This window comes from Wasmannia auropunctata, unplaced genomic scaffold (genome assembly GCF_000956235.1).
Source record: "Wasmannia auropunctata unplaced genomic scaffold, wasmannia.A_1.0 LD335998.1, whole genome shotgun sequence".
Taxonomy (NCBI): Eukaryota; Metazoa; Arthropoda; class Insecta; order Hymenoptera; family Formicidae; genus Wasmannia; species Wasmannia auropunctata.
This window is the reverse complement of record NW_012026892.1, coordinates 1,043,180-1,065,115: the sequence shown is the minus strand read 5'-3', so window position 1 is coordinate 1,065,115 and position 21,936 is coordinate 1,043,180. Positions and strand designations below refer to the sequence as shown.

The following is a 21,936-nucleotide window of genomic DNA, read 5'->3' as shown; positions in this document are numbered from 1 at the left end:
GAGGGAGGGTTTTCCAACACACTCTCCCGTCAACCCTCTCAGCTGAATCTGTTTCTCTTGCCGGATCCAAATGAACCACTGTGTCCCCGGTACGAGAAAATATTTCCGTGGCAAATCTCATTATACCCCATGTTTTTTACGTCCAGACGATGATATGTCGACTACGTCACCAGGCGTATCCAGGGGTTCGTCCCCTCATCAACGTTAGGTTTTTTTTTCTCGAGGTGTCTGCGTTTAGTTACAGCAGGATGAAAATCAACTCGCGCTTGAAGATTAATGACGGAAAGTAGTACCTTACTAATTACGCGTACATTTATTACGAGACTAATCCAATTACAAGGTTACGAACATCTCTCACATGACTATTTTTCTTCGTTAATTGATAACATTTGTTAATGTTTTAACGGAACGTTGTTCTGTAGGTTAAACATTTAATATTCATTTAACTCTTTCGTAATTTAACGATTGTATATTTTTCGCTATGCCTTTGGCAGATCGTTTAAAGTTCTTTTTTCTTGTCCTTGTATATATCTGTCAATATATTTCATCACATCTTACAATAGTTTCAATACAATAAATCAAGAAATAACCGAATGTCTTTGAATCATCGCGTCGATGTTACAATTCGGACATGGCGGACACACTGATCTCTCGCGGACGTTTATTAATTATGCGCCTCTTTACTCAGCTCGCCAATGGCGCGATCGCGCGTATTGCAAAACTCGCTTTGGAAGCTCTGCAAACGGGTAAACGGATAGTCGGACAGCCTTCTTCGCGCGAAATAAATACGTCTGGCCGCATTTTTGGCCGGAGAGGCATTATGTCTGCTGGTGGAGCACGCACCGTGATCTTCTGGGGCAGACTGGACACCGGCCAGGGCCAGAAGCCAATCGGCCGATGCATCGTGAATTATCGTGATTCCATTATCCTTCCGATGGCATAATCTCGATGACTCATCCCCATAACTACGATTCATTAATTGACATGAGAATGTATTTTAATAAGAAAAAACTCAGGTAAATAAATTTGCGAATTTTTTACGAAAAATTGGGACATATTTTGATCTACGGTCTTTTCAACTATACCGCCAGTAAAATAAAGCGCTCTGCAAAGATTCTATGCTTAAAAATTGCAATCGTCATCATTATAAAATTGCGTCGCTCGTATTAATTTCACCGAACAGTAGCAAAGTCTTACACGAAAATCATCCTTATCGATTCTGTTTTAGTTTCCATTAAACGATATTGTTCCCGTTATCATCGAACAAAGTCATGGCCGCTGCTTGAGCTTGCGATATCATTACGGTATAAATATTTGGCTCGAGTCCAAGTTCATCTATCGAGCCGACTCGTACCTGTGTTGTCCAAATATTTTCTTTTCGTCTCGACCATGTAGCGCCAATCTCTCTTTACAGCTCTGCTGGTTGAATCCAGTCGTTTTGCGAGAGAGAGAAAGAACGAGAGGGGGGCGGGAGGGGAAGATGACAATTAATAATCCCCAAATACACCGGGAAAAGGGACGGACTTGCTTCCTTTTGCTTTCTTTCGCCGCCTCGGTGTATTCTGTTTTGGACAAATCTCTGGACTCCAGCGAGGTTTGGACGTTGGCCAGGGCCACCGGCCAATCGGTTGGTCGTACTCGCAAGCCCTCAGGAATCATTCCGGTGTGCAGTCGTAGACCGGTATTACTTCTTGAGAGAGCTTCAATTTTTGCTACAAGTAAACAAGTCTTCATTTGCTCAAAGTAAACTTTGATTTAATCTTTGCGATAAGCGCGTAGCTCAATAAGATTATCTTTCTGTCACTTGCTATTTACTATAATATATACTTAAGAATATATTTTGTGGCGCTTTTTGAATTGAAATTAGCGGACGTCGTGTTAAGATACTCGACACTGCTGGGATTTTTTTTTAAATTTTGCATGTTGCAGTACACCTTTTGCGCCTTATTCCGCCTTTTATGACGATGCGGTATATTTACAGAAGTAGGACAATATCGGAAAACTTTTAATCTTATTTCATCAAAGTAGGCTGCGCTCAAACTATTGACCGGTATAGTGTCGTGGCTATACATAGCTCTCGGAAGCGGGCGCCCGTGCAGAGGAGCCGCCATGACATGTTCTGTTCTGAGTGATAACGCGGACTCGACACGATCTGATCTCACTCGAGGACTTGCAATCTCGCGGATTTCGCCGATCGTCGCCTGACCCTCGTGGCTGGCGCGTCGCCAAGCCTTCCTCTTCTTCCCTCATCGCCTCGCTGTCTTCTTGTTCCAGCTATATTTGCCTCGGCGTGCATCTAATTCGTCGGCGATGACGCTTATCCGATCGCGCTACCTCGTGCAACAACGTCAATAGGAATTCGCGACTGTCGCCGTCGATGATTTTACTTAAGTACGCTCGCGCGAAACGAACGGCACGGAACTATGGAAGTGTATAGATTTAATTAGGGTCAGCACATCGCGGAATGTGTTTGCGCGCGAGTTCGCTCGGGCGCTGGCGCATATGAGCTGGCACGCGACTCCGCTCTCCGAGGATAAAATATATTGAGGTACCAGACGCGGTCTGTCTCGATGCATGAGACTTTGTTCTCCTAAACTAGGGGACGATAAACCGATAGCGCAAGATACGCGAAACTCGTTAACGTCGCTAGGAACGTTGGCATTTCGTCCGGGAGACATCATCTAAGTTTAGAGAGAGCGCAGGAATATACTCGCGCGCGTTGCGGTCGCTTCGGAAGCCTAACAGTGACATTATCCGAGGTCAGACGGTATCATGGTAGACGCGAAGTCTGAGTGGACGTCGCAGCTACTTATGTATACTAATTATAGACTCACGTGCCGATTCTGTCATTTATCATATACATCTCGCACAGTTATTTCCTTCTATGCGTAACGTACTGACATATCAAAAGTGTGATTATTTCAATGTATTTAGCAGAATTGTGCATTAAATATTTCATCTCACGAACGGATTGAAAATATGTTCTATTATTATCGACTGACAACCGATATATAATTGTATTGTGCCAAATATGTTTTTATTATGATACAATATTATAATAAATAACAACTATTGCAATATTGCATTATATATCCTTTTATTTCGTTTTATCGACAGATTTTTATCAACAATTTCTACGTTATTCGAAGCATAAATCAACAAGCGCATGTGCTAGCGTTTGTGTTACTGAGTTTAGTACATAATAAAATCTTACGAAAGACGGCACTTAAACTAACATAATATCTTTATTTTGTTACAGGAAGTTGGGAGCATTATCGGGAAAAAAGGAGAGATCGTCAAGAGGTTCCGTGAAGAGGTAAAGTATCAATTCTTGAAGGCAAAAGCTTGTGCGCTTCTGACAATGAAAAAGAGAAAGAGTTACGTGTAATCGCGTCACGTATCACGAGATCATATTCTACGTGAAAGCATGTCAATTATTATTACTGCCTTACGCTCGGTTTCAGCTATCAAGGACAGATTACATTTACACGTCTCTTAAGTTTGTTTTCTACTTTAATGATACTCTCACTGACATGCGCGCGCGCGCGCGCCCACACACACTCACACACACACACACACACACACTCACACACAGACTTGACCTCTTAGAATAGCAGGCATTGATTATCGAATATTGAAAGCTGAAAATAGCTTTATATAATATACGAAGACCTATGATCGGTAATACTTTTTTCCGTTCGCCCAACGCAGTCCGGCGCGAAAATCAATATCTCCGATGGTTCCTGCCCGGAACGGATAGTGACTGTCACCGGGCCGACGAACTCGATCTTCAAGGCGTTCACGCTGATATGCAAGAAGTTCGAGGAGTGGTGCTCGCAGTTCCACGACATTCAGGGTGGCGGTGCCGGAGGTGGCGGTGGTGTATCGAGGCCGCCGATCACACTCAGATTGATCGTCCCCGCTTCGCAATGCGGCTCCCTGATCGGCAAGGGCGGCTCTAAGATCAAAGAAATTCGGGAGGTTACTGGCGCCTCCATCCAAGTCGCTTCCGAGATGCTGCCTAATTCGACGGAACGTGCAGTAACCATATCCGGTACCAGCGAGGCGATCACGCAATGCATATATCATATCTGCTGCGTTATGCTAGAGGTACGTACCCATCGTCCTGCAACCTCGCAACGGTTTCGTTTTCTCACAAGTCTCACAGTGTACATTGGTACTTGATTATATAGAAATTGCATCATTCGGAATGACTATAGCTAAAAACAACTTACATAATCATTCTTATGAGTGTGCCATTGATTTCATTAAATATATGTCTACAAAGGTTTACACAGTTACTGATCTGCTGACAAACAGCACCGAGACTTAAAGTAATACTTATATTGATTCAATCTTCAAAAAATGATCGCACACATTTAAATATTTTACCGAATTATAATATATATTAAATTAACCTATTAAAGAAGTTCAGAGTAAATTAGTAATAGAATAAAAATTTTGATTACGCTTGAATTTTTTTTATTAGTTATAAATTTCTTCAAAGAGACGCAGTGTATGTATTTATTGCTGTAGACAAAGTTTCCGACCAGGAAGTGACTCTTTGGATTCAAATCAATATGTTATTTTGAACTTCAAAAGGATAAAAAAAAAGAGCCATTTTTTAATGATAACACGGATGCTATACCAAATGTAATGGCTCGATCGGTGTATTCGCACTCGTGCGTGTGTTTCTTTCTGTTTCAGTCCCCTCCCAAAGGTGCCACGATCCCTTATCGCCCCAAACCCCAAGTCGGTGGGCCAGTGATCCTGGCTGGTGGGCAAGCCTACACCATCCAGGGTAATTACGCGGTGCCCGCCCACTCGGACGTAAGTACAGTATTACCATTGCCCGCGCCCGCTGCCGGGCCCCCCCCGCCCTCGCTGAACCCCCAAACTTTGACGACCTCGCCCTTCGCGGCCCACCCCTCGTCCTCGGCCTTCGCCGCTTCTCACGGGCACCCGCTCCTATCCACGGCCCATCTTACGACCCCACATCATCCTCTCCACCCGAGCCCCTTACACGCCAGCGTGGCAGGCCTCGCCGACCCCCTGCTGAAGAGTGGACACTTGCAGGCAGCCCTCCCGCCCGCACACCTCGTGGCAGACGCCGTAAGTCTTTTGTTTTTCGTGCTCCACCCTCTCCCGTACCCCTTCTCGATCACCAACAACCTGGCTACCACATATATCTCCCGGGTAACAATATACGTACGATGGATTTCCGTTCCACTTGTCCGAAAAATTTATACACCCTCCCGGTTCAGTGTCTCCTCACTGCACATGGTTCTTAATATATCCGGCAAAACTTTAAAGCGGCGACCTCGGCATATGAGTCCAAGATTGGAATAATTGCGAAGAAAGAGTCAGGTGGCTCATCGAGAAGTACAATAATTTGTTACTTTAGAAACCTAGATAATCCTAACTGAAAATCTGAAATGCTAGTATTGACGCAGTTGGGAATTGATATTTCTTATTTGTTTTTGCAGTCTGTTTTTCCATCTCTATATTATGTTTTTTTCATATAGTAGTTGAGAAAGAGAAATCACTTGCGCAACGAATTCTACGCTTGTTCATGGTATTAGTGGGATTAATTTGCGGTTAAGTTAATGCGCAATCGGAGGGTAGAAAGTTTTATAGATAAACGAATGGTCAAGCGTATATAGTTACTCGTTTGTTGCAACAGCGACCAAACTGTGACTGTCGTTGAAGGCGAAAGAGCGCGATAATTGTGAGAAATGAAATTTAAAGATTAACGTAGAGATTTTATTTAGTCGTGATTCTTGATCTTTTCTGCGGTTAGTTTTATTAAAACTTATCGAATAACTTGAATCTTGGCGCTGTAGTAATTTCTTATTTAAGATTCAGTGAGCTAAAACATTAATTTACAAAATAATTCGAGATATTTATTACATTCGAAGCTGATACATAGTTTACGTAACGCTTTTATTTCTCTTAAATTATGTTTTGAAAATCATTCCCTTTCTCATTAATAAGCAAGATGACATTTAGACATATTGAAGCAATCTCTTCGTATCTCGTTTATAATTACTTTGTATAAGTACAAAGTTACAGAGCAGCAAGAAATGCAGTGGCGTGAAAGAATTTATATTTATTTCAATGTAACTCTGGATTCGAGATTGTTCCAATTTTTGCCAAATGCCGTGGAAGCTCAATTTATCAATATACTTCATTATTATCTAGGTCACTTGGTCCTCTCCCTCTTGAAACTCTTTGCTCTGTCCCCTGTTTCCCTTCGCGTATCTGCATCAATACCTTGGCTTTTCTGCTCGACATCCCTGTACGGTCTCGAGTTTTCCATCCAGGAATATTCGTGTCGCAATATCCTGCAAGTTATCTTCGATTGCGTGAAGACGCGATCGAAAGGATCCTGTCGCACGATTAGCTCCGACCGTACATATATCTTCAAACGTTTTCTAGTCGCGTGACTTCGGTTGCAGAAACATCTGATTAAAACGTAACATGGTGGAACGAAATAAGGCATGTTTGTAATTACATTTAATAGTAACTTCCAGTGCAATTATATCAGAAACTACTTTGCCACTCAACATTGGAAGGCTTCTGACATAAAAAATACGGAACGTTCGTAATCTTTTTTTTTATTAATATTTTTATATAAATTATATTATAATCATAGGGATTGAGAAAGCTCGTTTTCTTTTTTTATATTTTTAGAAGGAACAAATATCTTTTAATAATTTTACGATATCAGTGCGAAGTCACGCGAGATTTTGGTAGCTTTGCTTTATATGTAATCCGCGCATGTGCTGTTACGTGCATGCTTTCCTCTTTGGATTATTTTTTTTTCCTAAATCCTGTATGTTTACCGACGCTTCAAACAAAAGAAAGCTCGACCTGAATCTGTGTACTCGTATCTCCCTCCGTATGCTTGCGTTTGGTAGTGGGTTGATCACCATAAAAATTGCTTGCCGTCCTTCACAGTGCATAGAGAAATTTGAAGAAGCATGTTATGTAAAAGGAGTGCAATTGTACGATTGTAATATAAGCTCCGATACCAGGTTGAAGTAACAAAAGCGTTACCGCGTTAATACATTTGATTTTAATAAATATTTATGTTTGTACGCGATTTAGTTCCAAGGGATTAATTGTTTTTATTTATTTTATTTTGACACATTAGGAATTAACCGATTCGCGTTCTCTTACGATAACGATGCAAAATATCGTGACATATTCAAATTTTAAATATTTATTTGCAACTTGGTATCTGAAACTTTTGATCGTGCATTTAGCCACTGCATTTATATCGTTCCATTGATGATCGTATTGAACTACCAATTAGCTGTCTTATTCTTTTATGTATAATCTACATTTCTCTCCTATCGTTGACATCTATTTTTAGATGAGAAAAATACAGGATATGCACTAGAGTTGATCGGTCTCTGTAATATGTATTCGGCACAGACGTACTGAGCAGACTATCGAGCAGATAAATAGCCCAGTTTTCTCGATACGATCATCGTCCGAGAGCAGCAATTTGTGCGCTCTCTCGGAAGGAACTTGGAGGCAAAATGGGGATTTGTTCCGAGCCTCGCGCCGAACGATCGGGCCTGCTTAGCATGAATGCTTGCTCACGGGTCGCACAATGGATTCGTCATGGCTTGTCGTTGGATTCGGTCAGGGAGAGAGTGAGAGAGAGACGTATAGAAGGTCCCAGATGTTACCGCTACAAGTCTCAACGAACGACTTGCGATCAATGAGGAGTCCAAATCACCAAATAGCCGACGCTCTAATTCCGGGCTACTATGGTAGTGCTTTAAAAATCCACTCATCCGGCCGATCGATCGGCAGATGCCATGAAACGTCACCCTGATAAATGCCCATATGATTAATTGAATCGTTCTCTAGATAGGGGGTTTCATCAGTCGAGTACCTACTATGTCATTCTTTTAATTACGACAGTTTACACTCTCTGCTAATTTTTTGACATATTTATATATCACAACTCGGTTGGTAGAGTCTAATTTAGTAAAAAGGTTGTTTTATATCTTCATATTTGGATAGTAATCAGAACATCAAATTGTCAGAGCTAGTTTCAATCTTCTGCTTTTTTAATGATTAAATAATTCTGGTAAATTTCATACGCTTTGAAAATGTAAATGTAAATTAAATTTTACGTTACACTAAAAATAGATCAAAGTTACTCGCTTTTTATTTATTTCAATTTGTTGATTTATGTTGAAGTACATACATTTATTTTCTGTAAAGTTTTTTTTTTTCAACAGAAAATTGTAATTTTTTGTACGACGAAACTTTCGAGGTCGATCATATAAAAATGTTTTGATAAAGCATTATCAGGATGGTGTGTCGTCGTGTCTCACCTTCTGTCCTATCTTCTCTTTCTGTGCGCTCTTCAACGACCGACGTCCGACACGGAGCCCGACTTCCTCGAGTCCGATTTGCTACCCGGAAACGAAACGAACGAACACGAGATGCGCGATAGAAAGGAACGTGTCCACGATACATCCCGTTATCCACAGATATGCTTGATCAGTTCTTTTTTATTCGTTTTTTTTGTTTTTTAGTTCTTTTTTTTTTGTTTTGTTCTTAGTCCTTTTCGTTATACTTCCTTTCTTCCAGTTCGATTATTGTCCGTTAACTTCGAGAGACGTGGCTGAAAGAGGTTGATCGGTAGAAGCGATAAATAAATAATAATATTATGACAAAATCACAAACGAACGAGGACATGCATGCGTGGCACGAAAAGAGGTAGATTACCTAGATATATTATTACTATTGCGCTTTATATCTACTTTCACCGATCCCATCTTTAATACTTTCTCAGTTTCTCAGTCTGCTTGATGAACTCTTACGGCTTACAGTACACGGTTACTACTTCGCTTCTTCTCCTGGTACACTGTCTCTGATTTTGTGTTTCTATTTCTGTTTATCTTTACACGGGCCTCATATAAGGAATCGGTCCCTGCTCTCCTTAAAATTGAATTTTCCTTATCCAGTCACGACCAAACCTCCATCAAGACTCGCGGGAGAAAACGCAAAGCAAAAACGTCAATTTCAATCTAGTTCTCGCGTGTTTCTAAACATTTGTTTCTCGCATTTTATATTAAACACAATTGTCCAAATTTGGATTTTGTGAAATTTTATTTTAATTATACATAATTGTTAACCATATTTAAAAAAAATTTTTTGCCTATAATAAATCTAAACTAATTCACGGAATTTATTTAAATTATAAATTATCTGCTGTAAAATTGTAGAAAAAGTTTAAAACCATCACTTTTTACTATGATTTTATAAACTTTAAACTTCAGTTCAAATAGGAAGACAAAACAAATTAAAAAAAAAAAATAAAGACAATATGAAATTAAAATCATATTTAATATCGTGTTTTATCCAAGTGAAACATTTTGAGTGTTTCGATTGAAATTAAAAATGCTTTTGAAAATTATTAATTTTCTTTTAACTATTGAGTAGCTTGTATAAAATAAATAAGTTATTTACGACATATCAAATTCTATCAAATATACTAATTACGTTTATATATTCATAAATCTCTGTTTAACCTCGTGAGAAATAAAAGATAAGATCCTTTTCATACACATACACGGGCGTAAATACACGTACACACATTTAATATCGCTCTTCGTCGCGCTACGTTTTGTTCGTTTCTCCACCTCCATCCTGAGTTGCTCATTGTCCTCTTGGCGTCCTGTTTAGAACAGCATGGCTTCCGGCACTCTTTTAGCTAAGAGTCAGCGACGAGTTCGTGTAAGGGTGGGCTGCCCTGTACATTACGTTTCCACCATTTAAGCACATTAGAGAGAGATCACATCGGGACGATTTGTGTCAACGAGAGGCGGCGTTTACATATTCGTGAGAATTAGACCCTTAATACTTTTTTTCAGATAATTTATTGCGAGCGCGCGATTGTAAACATTCCAAACTTCTTTTCTCAAATTTTCGATTACTGAAAATACATGCGACTAATGATTGAAGAACCCAGCGAGTATAAAGTATTCTTCGGTTGTTATTAAACGTTTTACATATATTTACATTCTACGTATATCACACCAATGTAAACATGTATATTAAGATAATGTATGTTATTGATGCGTATACATATATTATCTTGATATATATACATATATCGATTTCAAGACATATTTCATATGGTGCAACAGCGCTTAGAAATTTTGCACATAAGTTATAGTTTAGATGATAACAGTGATATAGAGAATGAAGTATTATCATTCGTTTTTAAGGTCACGACATACATATATCCTACCCTTCCCGTCTACCTTTCATTTCATCCTTTATTAAAAATAAAAATAGAATAATATTATTAGTTTGATACAATTAATTAGATAAAATTTTTTTCGTCAGATATTTTATATTTGCTTCAAACGATTAGCTCGTTTTAATGTTTACTAAATAATTATTGCAGCCAATCAAAATAATTTGTGACTAATTATTATTAGAATATTTAGTCATTTTCTGATTATAATAACTGCAACATGCCGTTAATAGGATCGTAGTGGATTACACTTGACGATATCTTGCGCTAAAATCTTTCTCGGTGCAAATAAAGCGATGCTAAACTTCATGTAAGTATTTGTGTGTAACGTGGAAACGGTAGGTGCACAAAGAAAATTGCTGCGTTACGTTTCGCGCGATTTAACGGTAATCGCGAGAGTATATAAGGATACACACGGATATCCTCTTCTCTCTGCGCTCGTTCGCTCTCTCTTTCTGTAAATTTTCTGAGCGCCCCTTCCTCATCAAGCTGTCCTTAAGTAATTTCTGCCACGATTTTCGAAGTAACGCAACGCGGTTCGCAACAGTTTATATCTTATCGACAGCCATTTCGCGTGCCGTTTATCCACCCAGAGCAACTTCCCGGGTTATATCGCCGTTTGTCAATTTAATGCATTTCAGAGCCACGCGAGATTTTATGTTTTTGCGATAAATGCGCGGAATGTAGACTGCTTAAGGCAGCGACTGGTAGACGCGGCTATACTTCGCTTCAATTTCCGCATATACATTATGACGTCAGAAGCGAGGGAATCTTTTCGATGGATTATGTTGTAAAAATCGAGAAAGAAAATAATATTTTTAAAAATAGATCGGGTATAATCACGGTATGATCAACTTTCAAAACATTTGAAAGTTGGATAACGAAATTTTTACAAGCGTTTGAACTGAAGTTTAACTACCTTCTCTTGGATATTGATTATTGCTAGGATAGCTCTTTCTTTTCTCTGTTTTACATTAACTCTTGTATCGCTTTATTGACACGAAAAGATAACATGTACGCAGAGATAAATTTTAACGATCTAGCAAATCTTATCGCGTAAACGTAAGAGAAGCGAGCAAGAACAATCGTCGTTGGAACTTCATCTATTCGCTACATTGAAGTCTTTGCTCTGGGTCGATATGTGTAATTGAAAACGGTACGCTCGAATGGCCGTCGTAGAGCCCGTTATGAGGAAACCGTCGGAACCGGTCCCAGGAAGTCGGGACGAGGCGTTGATCATGTGCGTCACGACGGGATGAGTTCGGGATGGTCGAATTAAATCGATTGCGGAGGAGTCCCCCCCCCCCGACCCCCTTCTTTCGTAGAACCGAACGTTCTCTCTCAGCGAGGCTGCCCCTGAGCTAAGAGTTCTTGCTCGCAATTGACGATTCTCGAGCGGTGACGTGCGAGGTGGCGAACATGTTCAAGCATACATAGATATACTTCTCGGTGTCGTCGTAAACCCCCAACTCCTCTTAAGCACACCCCCCGAGTGATTGTCCGACGCCTGCGGACCCCCTTATTTCTGAACGATGGATCTCTTCGTCGTTGTTGCAGATGGGCAAGTTGGGCAGCAATCCTTTGGCTGGACTAGCAGCCTTAGGCCTTGGAGGTCTTGCCACACCGGCGAACACGGGTGGTCTTAATCCAGCAGGTAAGTTTCCAATACAAGTCTTAAAAAAAAAAAATGTAGATCGGCAATCGTACTCGTCGATGTTGTTCTCTATCTTGCAAAAAGTTTATGTATAGAAATTGATACACTCGTTTTATCTCTTTATCTTCGTTGTGGTATGTATTGAGTCGTGCAACGTCGAGCGGTATCAACCTTCTCGACTATTACGATTCGCAAGAAAATGAATTTACGTTATATAAAGTAATAATTTTTTTATCTATTTTGATATATTTTTATAATTATTTCTAATTCGTTTTTTTTTTAATTTATAATTAACCGCAATTGATGAGGCAATTGGCAGTAGACGTAGCATATGTTGAAATTTGTATTTGGAAATCTATAATTTCAAAACTAAGTTGATAGTCAATATGGTATCGCAATGAATTCTTCCTGCGTGAACAAACTTTATCGATCAAGAGTTACGCTAAAACAGATTTGTATGCCGCAATGAGAAGTTAAATTTATCTATAGACTGTTCTCACAAACATTAGTTAAAGTTTATCAGAGTTCTAGAGGAAGAGCGATAGTATCAGTTAAACCACAATTCAACTTCAAATGCAACTAATTTATGGGAGCGGTCTTACACAAACGTATTTCTTCTCCCATTTGCCTCATCGATTTTCTAGTTTTATAAAGGGAAACTTTTCTGTACTATTCATTACAATCGAAATTCGGGGAGGAACTTTTTTAATATTTGTGCAATTGATGGTCGCATAGCGTTAGCCGCATTGGCTGGAAGCCAGCTGCGTACGAGCAACACGAACAGGCAGCAACCGGCGGCGAACAATCAGACGCATGAGATGACCGTGCCAAATGAGCTGATCGGTTGCATCATTGGGAAGGGCGGTACCAAGATCGCCGAGATCCGTCAGATCTCCGGCGCCATGATCCGAATCAGCAACTGCGAGGAGAGGGAGGGCGGAGCAACGGATCGCACGATCACCATAACCGGGAACCCGGACGCCGTGGCGTTGGCACAGTATCTCATCAATATGAGGTGAGTACCGCGTGGCCTGCAATTCTACCTTTCCTCAAACCCATGACGCCAAAGGTCAACCTTCGGACCTGTCCAGGAAGCCATTCCGAGAGGTTCGTCGAAGGTTCGGCTTTCGGCTGTTGTCATCGAAATTTCATTTTCAATAGAATGCAGTCGAACTCGTCCCGGCTACGTTTTGCAGTGGATCGCGATGCATTTTTCCCTTTGATATCTCTCTTTTTATTTATTTATTTATTTCTTTCTTTCTTCTTCCCGCATCTCTGCCGACACCGCCCGCCAGATTGGTGCGCGTGTCGCCGGCGTAGAGTGATTTCTTGTTGACCCTATCCACGAGATCCGCCGATTCGCCTGTTTGCGCTACTCGTTCCTCACACAACCTGTTGCCTCATTTAACTTTGATTGTCTTCTTAATGGTGAGACTATGTAAGGGATAGTCGAATCGGCAACCCCTTGCGATATCTCCCATCATCACTATTATCACCCTTGCTCACGACAACCCGCGTACAGATGACTTTCGTCCATTTTCCTTTGTTCATTGAGCTACTGCACAGAATATTACAAACTATAAATAAACCTAAAATTGAAGATAAAATTTTAAGAACGTATATATGGTTAACGATACATTATTCGCGTAAGAGGGACGGTTGTAAAAGGGATTTGCAGTTAAAACAAACAAAATGTTAACACGTACATTAGAAAAGATTTATTCTGTTTTTGAAAATATAATTGGCATTATAAGGAGAAAAGTCGTCTCTACCGCGTGTCGCCGCGGGAGATATTATGAAAAGAGGTGGCGTTACGCTGAAGGAGCATTACTGCTGCAGAATGCACGCGCAGTCTGTTGACGAGGCAATATAACGGTAATCATCACGAAAATCTCTCTCTCTCTCTCCGGGTGAGATAATAGAAAAGACCGTCGCGTAACGCCACCTCAGTTTCCAGCGAAGCAGGTCGTACGTAAAGTACGTAAGGTAAAGATGCGAGGAGAAGACGTCGCATCTCAACGGGCGATGCTCGAGGTGCCAGCGTTTCACGTATGCAGATACCGGAAGACACCGACCACGTCGGCCACGGACAGGCGGAAGAGGATCTTAATCCTTTATTTCCAGGTCCTGTCTTCCAGGTCCAGTACCCCGAGTATCCTGCAGACACAACTCCGCTCAACATCTGTTCCCATTGTCGCTGGCTGTCCTTTCAAGCAAATAAACTACCGACTGAAAGACATAATAAAAAAAAAAAAGAAATGTACGAGGACTGTCGCTCCGTTAGTGACAATCAATCCCGAAACAGTCCCAAACAAACGTATCACAGTTCCTCCTTTCGATTCGGTTTTTTAATGACACAAATTTCTTTCTAGTTTGACAGGCTCCCGGTAATGGACGATCAGCTTGTAACATTTACCGCTTGTAATTCTGTTTTGTCATTTAACTCGGTTCGCGAAAAAGAAAAAAAAAGATACCGATACATTTATCTTTGGAGCTGCGAGTATTTCTCTGGCATTATACTCAGAAAAGCGTTCCGTAAACATCGCGTCTTTATTTGCGCGATAAAATGTGAAGGGTTTTCCTCGTCCTTGCCAGGAACCTTCGCCGTAGCATCTTTATATTTTAGTTATATGCTTTCATCGCTGTTGTTGCCATTGCTTAATGTTCATTGGTCGGTGTTGAAGATCTGTTACTATTTTTTTTTATTTTTTATTTTTTTTAATTGAATTATGCTGTGGAACTAATCTACTTCCATCATAGCGACATTAGAATGGTGAACGGTACTAACGTAGTCGTCGAAGAGATTCGAGGACGACAGACAAAAAATCGGCACAAGCTCGCGCCACACGTAAGATCCCACCAAGCATCAAGCCGAGTATGATTTAAACACGCGGATCGACACACACTCTTACACGTTTACACCCTCACGTTATAATTATAATCCATTATATTTTATTCCAGATTGCCACTCACATTTTACTACTGCATATAAATAGCGCAATTACCGTTATATATATTTATCATCTCGATACTTCTGTATTTTGCCCGTTAACTTTGTCATCGTATTTATTACGTATCGTGTATCCCGGCACTCCCATCGGCCACGGGTCTGCGCTCTGCCACTTAATTCTAATTTCTCTAAGATGATATACGTTTAAGGGTTAATCATCGACCATCCGTCATCGCGATTGGACGTATATCTCGTGATTTAGCTCAAACGTTGCAGCGTGACGCGATTAACGCGACTTGTGGCAGAGTGCATACTTGTTGTGCCTGGTTTACTTTGATTTCTGCCTTTTCTATAAGCCACGAGGCAAATGGCTCGTTCTACCGCCGGCACCGTGGAGATCATCGACTTTTGACGCGAGTTACGAATGAACGCAATTCACGAAACGGAAGTGTCCCTCAATGGTGTCCCTCTCCCCGGTTCCCGGTCTGTATAACGAACCACGAGCCCGTTACACCTAGAAACAATCGCATCGTTCGCAAATCTACTTATTAGTGGTGGATGTGACATTTGTTTTTGTAGAAATTTGTATTCTGAAAAAGTAGACTAGCGAACGCGTGTTCATCTTTTCTTCGTGTGCATCCTCCGCTACGCGCTCCTCGCGGTCAGATCGCATTTCGACCGATTCCGTGTTCGGCGTCCTCATTCCACCGACACGGCTGAGTGGCGCTCGTTTGCGAGTCCAGTCTATGTCTGGTATGAATGCCCGCGAACAATTCGGTAGGGTCTAAATGCAACCTGACGCGATTGTGACCTTCCCCCGCCCCACCCACAAACCACGTAGCCGGTGTACGTGATAATCATGCTCCACAGAGCACCTCTGACGTAACTTTCTAAGCCTACAACTTGTGATTTAGTTTATCTTCTTTTCTGACAATTTCTTTCTTCTCATATATATTTTTTCACAACGTCTTGTGTTCTCCGCGGCAGCTACCACTATTATTATTACTACTACTGCTACTTTTACTACTCCTACTGCTACTACTACTATAACTATTGCTACTACTTTACTGTTCTCTTCTTTACTTTTTATCATCTCTTATGTTCTATTACTTTTTTTTTTAAATCTCTTTGACACTGTTTTACGAGGAACGTTCCCGCCCTCACCTTTTTACATTTTGTGTCTTTTCCCCAGTGTTGAACTGCAGAAAGCTAACCTAGAGGCCCAAAATACCCAAACCCCTGGCAGCGGTACCACTCCCGGAGCATCCGGGGCCAGTGCTTCCCCCTCTACCACCACTACCACTGCCTCTCCTTTGGCCAGCGCCATCCCCTTGGCTCAGCTGCTAAGCAAGCCAGGCGCCCTCAACGCCCTATCTAGCCTCACCGCCCTCGGCGGACTCACGGAATTACTAGGTGGTGCTGCTGGCGCAGCTGCATCCGCGCTACCGGTCCAGACTACCGGCGTGCACCGATCGCACAAGACCTTTACGCCGAGGCTCCGTAGCCCGGGCGCACCAGGCCCGACCGACAGCGGCAAGTTCAAGTCCGAGCGTACCAAGTATAATCCGTACTGAATGAACGGACGAGCGGCGGAATGATAAAAGATGATGTTACAGGGGGAACACTATACACATACACACAAATCTACTACTACACACTCTTATAGCGTACACTTGTGTAATACACCGAAGTAAAGTGCGTACGGACGCCAGGGTAGCGAGTACGAAGACTTGGCGAAGGATCGACTCGTTGTTTTTTGTTACTAAAATGATTGTTAAGATGGGAGCGTGAGCACGAGTTAAATGAGTTAAACGAGTTAAAATAAGTTTTGTTTAAATAAGTGGATTGTGTGGTACACGGAAATGATTAACATCGCGTGGATGAAGAAGATGATTCTCTCGATCATACGAAAGATCATCTTTAACTGATTTTGGTAAGTTTTTTTTCTTCAAAAAAATGAAACGTTTTTGAATCGTTTTTTCAGAGATAACAAAAATGCTCCGCTTGCCCATATTATATTCGCTCACTTCCTCCTAAGAATCACTGTGCTGAAACATTTTGTAGGATTTTTATTTCTTTTTGATGTATTATTGTTAGCCGAGGAAAAAGAAAAGGACAGAATTCGAGTCGGTGTTTGGAATCTTTTGCGTTATTAAATCGTATGATCCGATGCTAAGTCTTAGAAACAACACATATACTATCGTGACACGCCCTCCGAGATCGGGATGTTCGACGCTATCGTGTAAAGACTGATTGTGTGATGTAATGAAGCGGCGGAAATCATTAATGATAAATTCTCTTGAGATCCCTTGCAATTATTAAAGCTTTTTAGTCATACGTTTTATTTTCTACGAGCGGTTTCTGATAGGCTCGGAGGACGCGATCGCTCATGCACCCGTCGCAAGACAGTCTTTTTTTATATATAAATATATACTTATATTATTATTGTAATTATTATTACAATATTATGAATTATAATTAATTACTGTTTGGAGCAAAAATTCTTATTAGTATAGCTATTCTGATGTGATTTTTTTCTCGTAGTAGTTAGAAATTCTATCGATAGAGAAGGAAAATTTTTCGCGCGCGCGTGAATGAATATGTGTGATGAAGAGAAAAGGAAGGAAAGTGCGTGAGAGAAATCGTCTTTTGAATCATGTGTTTATCAGTCTTTGTAATAAATCGTGTTGAGAATGCACTATGTCATAATCATGTAACGTGCTTTAGATAACTTTTGCGGTCTTCTTTCTTACGAAGAAAAAAAAACGATCTACAGAACGATCGAAAAGTTCGCAAAGAATGCGAACACGGTGAATTTGGAAGCATTATAATCGACCATCGCAATATGAAATAATCAATCAAGCTATACACATAGTGTATTTGTTGTAACGGTAATAAACTTAATCCTTATATGCACGCGAGACGACCAAGGTCTGCATGGAATCGCGTGTAAATTATGTTTTTGTGAAATTAAACTAATAAAACACGTATTATATACACAAAAAGACACGGTCAGATTTCTAATTCCACGATAATTCGAGCGTCTTCTTGATTTACTGTTCTATAAAATGATCGGAAAAGTATGGAGTCGTCTAGCCGCGGAAGAAAACGTTCGATCGATTCCGGTCGAAATCTAACATAATCACGGAAAAAAAGGGAAAAAACTGTTTTGACAGATATTCGAGGTATATCACCTGGATAAAAACTGATTAATAATGGAATCACCATATAAGTGTTTGTGTGCTCAATTTTCTAGTTCATAGCGAGTACTTGCAAGTATAGCGACCGATCGGGTGTAGGACATAACGATCGGATTGTCACAAGTACTGGTAGCTATCGCGAGCGTGGCCATGGTTTATCGGAACGCGCGGTGATAGCATGAAGAATCAGAATTTCCGTTTGCCAAGAAAAGTGTATGCCGATCGGATCAACCGTCGCCATGATCGCGAGATATCTTCATTGCGTTTTCTTTCATTTTAGATTGTACGGTCTCGTTCCATTTTTTTTCTCGAGACAATAAAACTCACGCCCAGGACTCTAAGCGACTGTTCACGATGGAAAAAAAAAACAGCATAAGTGGGAAAAATCGCGAGGGTAATGCGTTAGAAAGTACGCAGTCCCATCATGCATGTAGGTATATCAAGTGAAGCGATGCGCATAACCTATAATAAGTAAAGAAATTATTTTACAGATGCAATTAAAAAAAAGAAAAAAAAATACTTGCATTGTATTTAACGAGAATATAGAATTCCTTTGGACAGATATTTAATAAGAGAAGCCATTGCTGTGTGTCTGGTATTCCTACATCATGCATAGAATCCTGTAGGCAGATAATCTTCAGCTGTACATTAGTCTATAACGATATCGCAGAGCTTACATGCTTAACAGACTTTAGCCACCCTGTATCATCTTGTTAAATAAAGCTAGGCGTGTTTAATACAGTAAGAGGAAAATACAATACCAAATAAAAACAGCTCTGGCGGTCCTGCGAGTGAGGTCCCGCAATACATTGGTTTCGCGGGAAAGATGCGTAACGTGGATAAACGTGAACGTTCGATAATGGACAGTGGAAAATTTATTCCCCAACGATCTTATTTTCCGTATCAGGCAACACATTTCTTTTTTTTTTTTTTGGATGATTGAAAATGGAAATATCTCCAATATATTGCGCGACCACCTTTATGGCACTTAAACGTTTTATTACCACCTTCTTTTTTAAGCATACAGTTTTCTTCGTAATTTCAATTTTTCGACGATTTGTCATATCAGTAAAATTGAAGTCAACGAAAAAGATACATATATATCACTCGTTTTATTATATTACTTTTGATTAGGGACGATTCTGCATATGAAGATATCTCAATTTGTTACGAGAATGCGACATGGCCTGTTTCACCGTTTTTTCTGCCTTGACATTTAATAGTACTTAATTACATTTTAAATTTAAATTTAATAGTTCTTTCTTTGCGCTAAATTTTTCTCGATTTTTTATTACGCGAGCACTTTTTGCACTTTTTGCCGTTGAACAAATTGTACATAATTTTGACCGTATTCTGGTACATACATTCAGCGCCATACATTCGTCTTCGTGCAACATTTATATCAAATCACGGCAAATGTGGGATTCGGGTCAGAACTGGCTACTTTTAACGCTCAATGTACACCGAGAATTCGGTCTATTGAAAACCGCATATACATATGTACCATGTCTCACTACGTATACGTAAGTGTTAAGCGTAACCAAGATCGGAGAGAGAGAGAGAAACTCGTACAGAGCGAGATGTAGAGAGAAAGAGAGAGAGAGAGAGAAAGAGAGAGAGAGAAAAAGAGAAGATGTATCCATCCAACCAACTTGACCCAGGCTCCTGCCCGTTTTTGGTAAGCACCATCCGTTCCTTCGTAGTCCTGTTAATCGACTTATCCTGTTGGCTGCGAAGTTCTCATTTACTATACGTTTCTCAGTTTTCATTTTTTTTTCTTTCCAATTCAATCGTTGCGCAATCTTTTTTTTTTTAAATACCAGATATGTACGACCAACCATCCGAATCCTTCCGGGCTCGCGAGAATTCCCTTGAAAAAAAGTATCACGCGATAAAATTTCTATTAAGACCACCTCCGCGGAGTCGCGCGCGTCGTAACGTTGTTGCTCTGCATTTTCGGCAGACGTATAGTAATAGATTTGTTTTGCAGGTTCGACACAGATTTCGTATGTCTGTGATATCGCTCTGCTGATGGTTCGTACAAAATTCGTAGACCCGGGCATGCAAAATATTATAAAAAGTGACACGCGGACTTTATATACTACGCCGGTCACAGAGAAGTCTACTAGATTCGTGTTATACATTCTACTTTCGCGTCGCATGCTGCAACTTTATTCGGACGAAAAGATCGGCCAAGTCAGCCTCGTTAGTCTTTTCCTCCGATGATGAAAATGTGTCGGGATATTGTCTCGGTTCTCTCTCACGGGTGTGAGGGAAGAGTTCTCGGAGGTAGTGTTGAAAATTCTCAAGCATATATATATGTATATATATATATATATATATATGTATATATATATATATATATATATATGTATGATCTACATGTGAAAGTGGATCGATTTTTCAAATCGTTCACAGAGGTCATTCGAACTCTCCCCTCGTGCTTCGTCAGAGCGAACACGAACCGGCAGAAATGAACCCGTTGCCGTTTCTCATAACACGACCGATTGTGTTTCAGGATATCGATGGAGACATCGGGGGTGCCTATGCCCGCGTATCACTTCATCCCACCGGACCACATTGTGAAATCGCCCATCCACTAAATGTGGAGTGCCGTCGTGGTCGTTGTCGTCGAAAGGACGCGGAAAAGCATCGCGGAAGCGCGCGAGGCTGTCAGTGGCATATGGGGCTGGGCCACACACTGTGTTCAGCTTGCAAATCGATACACTTGCAAAAAGAAACAAGACACACGACAAGTGAGAAAGGGACAGAGAGGGAGGGAGAGAGAGAAAGAGAAAGAGCGTGAGAGAGAGAGAGAGAAAGAGAGAGAGAGAAAGAAACACAACACAAATACGTACTCAGTAGGACATTCGCACGTATTCAGAAAGGAGTCTACTTGTGCGCGCTTTAAAGACGACCGTGTACGTTAAAATAGAACATATTCTAATACGATCACAGATATACGTAAAAAAAATGCGTACACATGTGTATGTGTATATATATATATATATATATATATATATATATATATACATTTGTATATATACATATATGCACACGCGACACCGTGAAGGAGAGTTAAACGTACATGGAAAAAAATGATGAAGATACGCACGCGCGTACACAGACACACTTGAGTGTACAAAACTGTACAAAAGTTATTTAAACAAAAGAACAAAAAATAATGATGCACGCCGCAGCCGCGAGCTGTTGCCGATTGGTAAAGGGAACAAGCCAAAGATATGTTAGTTTTCATTTTTATATTTAAACGAAAAAAAAAATGACGCGAGACGGGAGAGAAATACGAGAGAATTATTATTATTAATTATATTACTACGAACGATGATGCTAAATAATATTAGGCCGGTTGTTAGCGTTTTTTCTATTGCGGATACACCGTGGCGCCGACGGTTCTCGCGAACTTCGTTACTTCATCCGGAAGAAAAGCGACATTGTGCAACGGAAGTGCGGCTGGTATCACGAGACCGTTGTTTGGATAAAATCGACGGTCGAAGAGCTCAAAGCGAGTATTCCACACTTTTTACTTTCCGATAAAATTGACATAGAGATTGCAAAATTATGCGCATTCCATTTTACGCGTGATATATATGACCGAGAAAATGAAACAATATGCATATAAATATTTTTGTTTGTTAATTTTTAAATCATTTTTAAACGGCAATATTTACAAGCATCCTGAATTATAATGAGAAAGGAAAATTTATATTGCTTGACGGTAGGTATCGCCGATATTTTTTTACTGGTGTTCTCAAACGAATGAATTAAATAAAAGTTGCGCATATTTTCGAGAATCTCTTATAGTGGGAATATTTTGAGTCTG

General features: G+C 40.5%; 1 protein-coding gene across 3 annotated transcripts in view; it reads left to right on the top strand.

Moving 5' to 3' along the window:
- LOC105453586 (poly(rC)-binding protein 3) overlaps nucleotides 1-21,060 on the top strand; it is a 98,574-nt gene extending 77,514 nt beyond the window's left edge. Inside the window, exons 5-10 of one of the 3 annotated variants that reach the window (XM_011695672.1) lie at nucleotides 3,260-3,316; nucleotides 3,712-4,110; nucleotides 4,708-4,830; nucleotides 11,849-11,945; nucleotides 12,681-12,960; nucleotides 20,614-21,060. In XM_011695672.1, the coding sequence (XP_011693974.1) occupies nucleotides 3,260-3,316; nucleotides 3,712-4,110; nucleotides 4,708-4,830; nucleotides 11,849-11,945; nucleotides 12,681-12,960; nucleotides 20,614-20,698 (1,041 nt within the window). In that variant the 3' untranslated portion in view covers nucleotides 20,699-21,060. Of the gene's footprint in view, nucleotides 1-3,259; nucleotides 3,317-3,711; nucleotides 4,111-4,707; nucleotides 5,113-11,848; nucleotides 11,946-12,680; nucleotides 12,961-16,087; nucleotides 18,869-20,613 lie in introns of those variants that run through there. The other 2 variants (XM_011695670.1, XM_011695671.1) reach the window with 2 other exon arrangements.
- The last annotated feature ends 876 nt before the right edge of the window (nucleotides 21,061-21,936 follow it).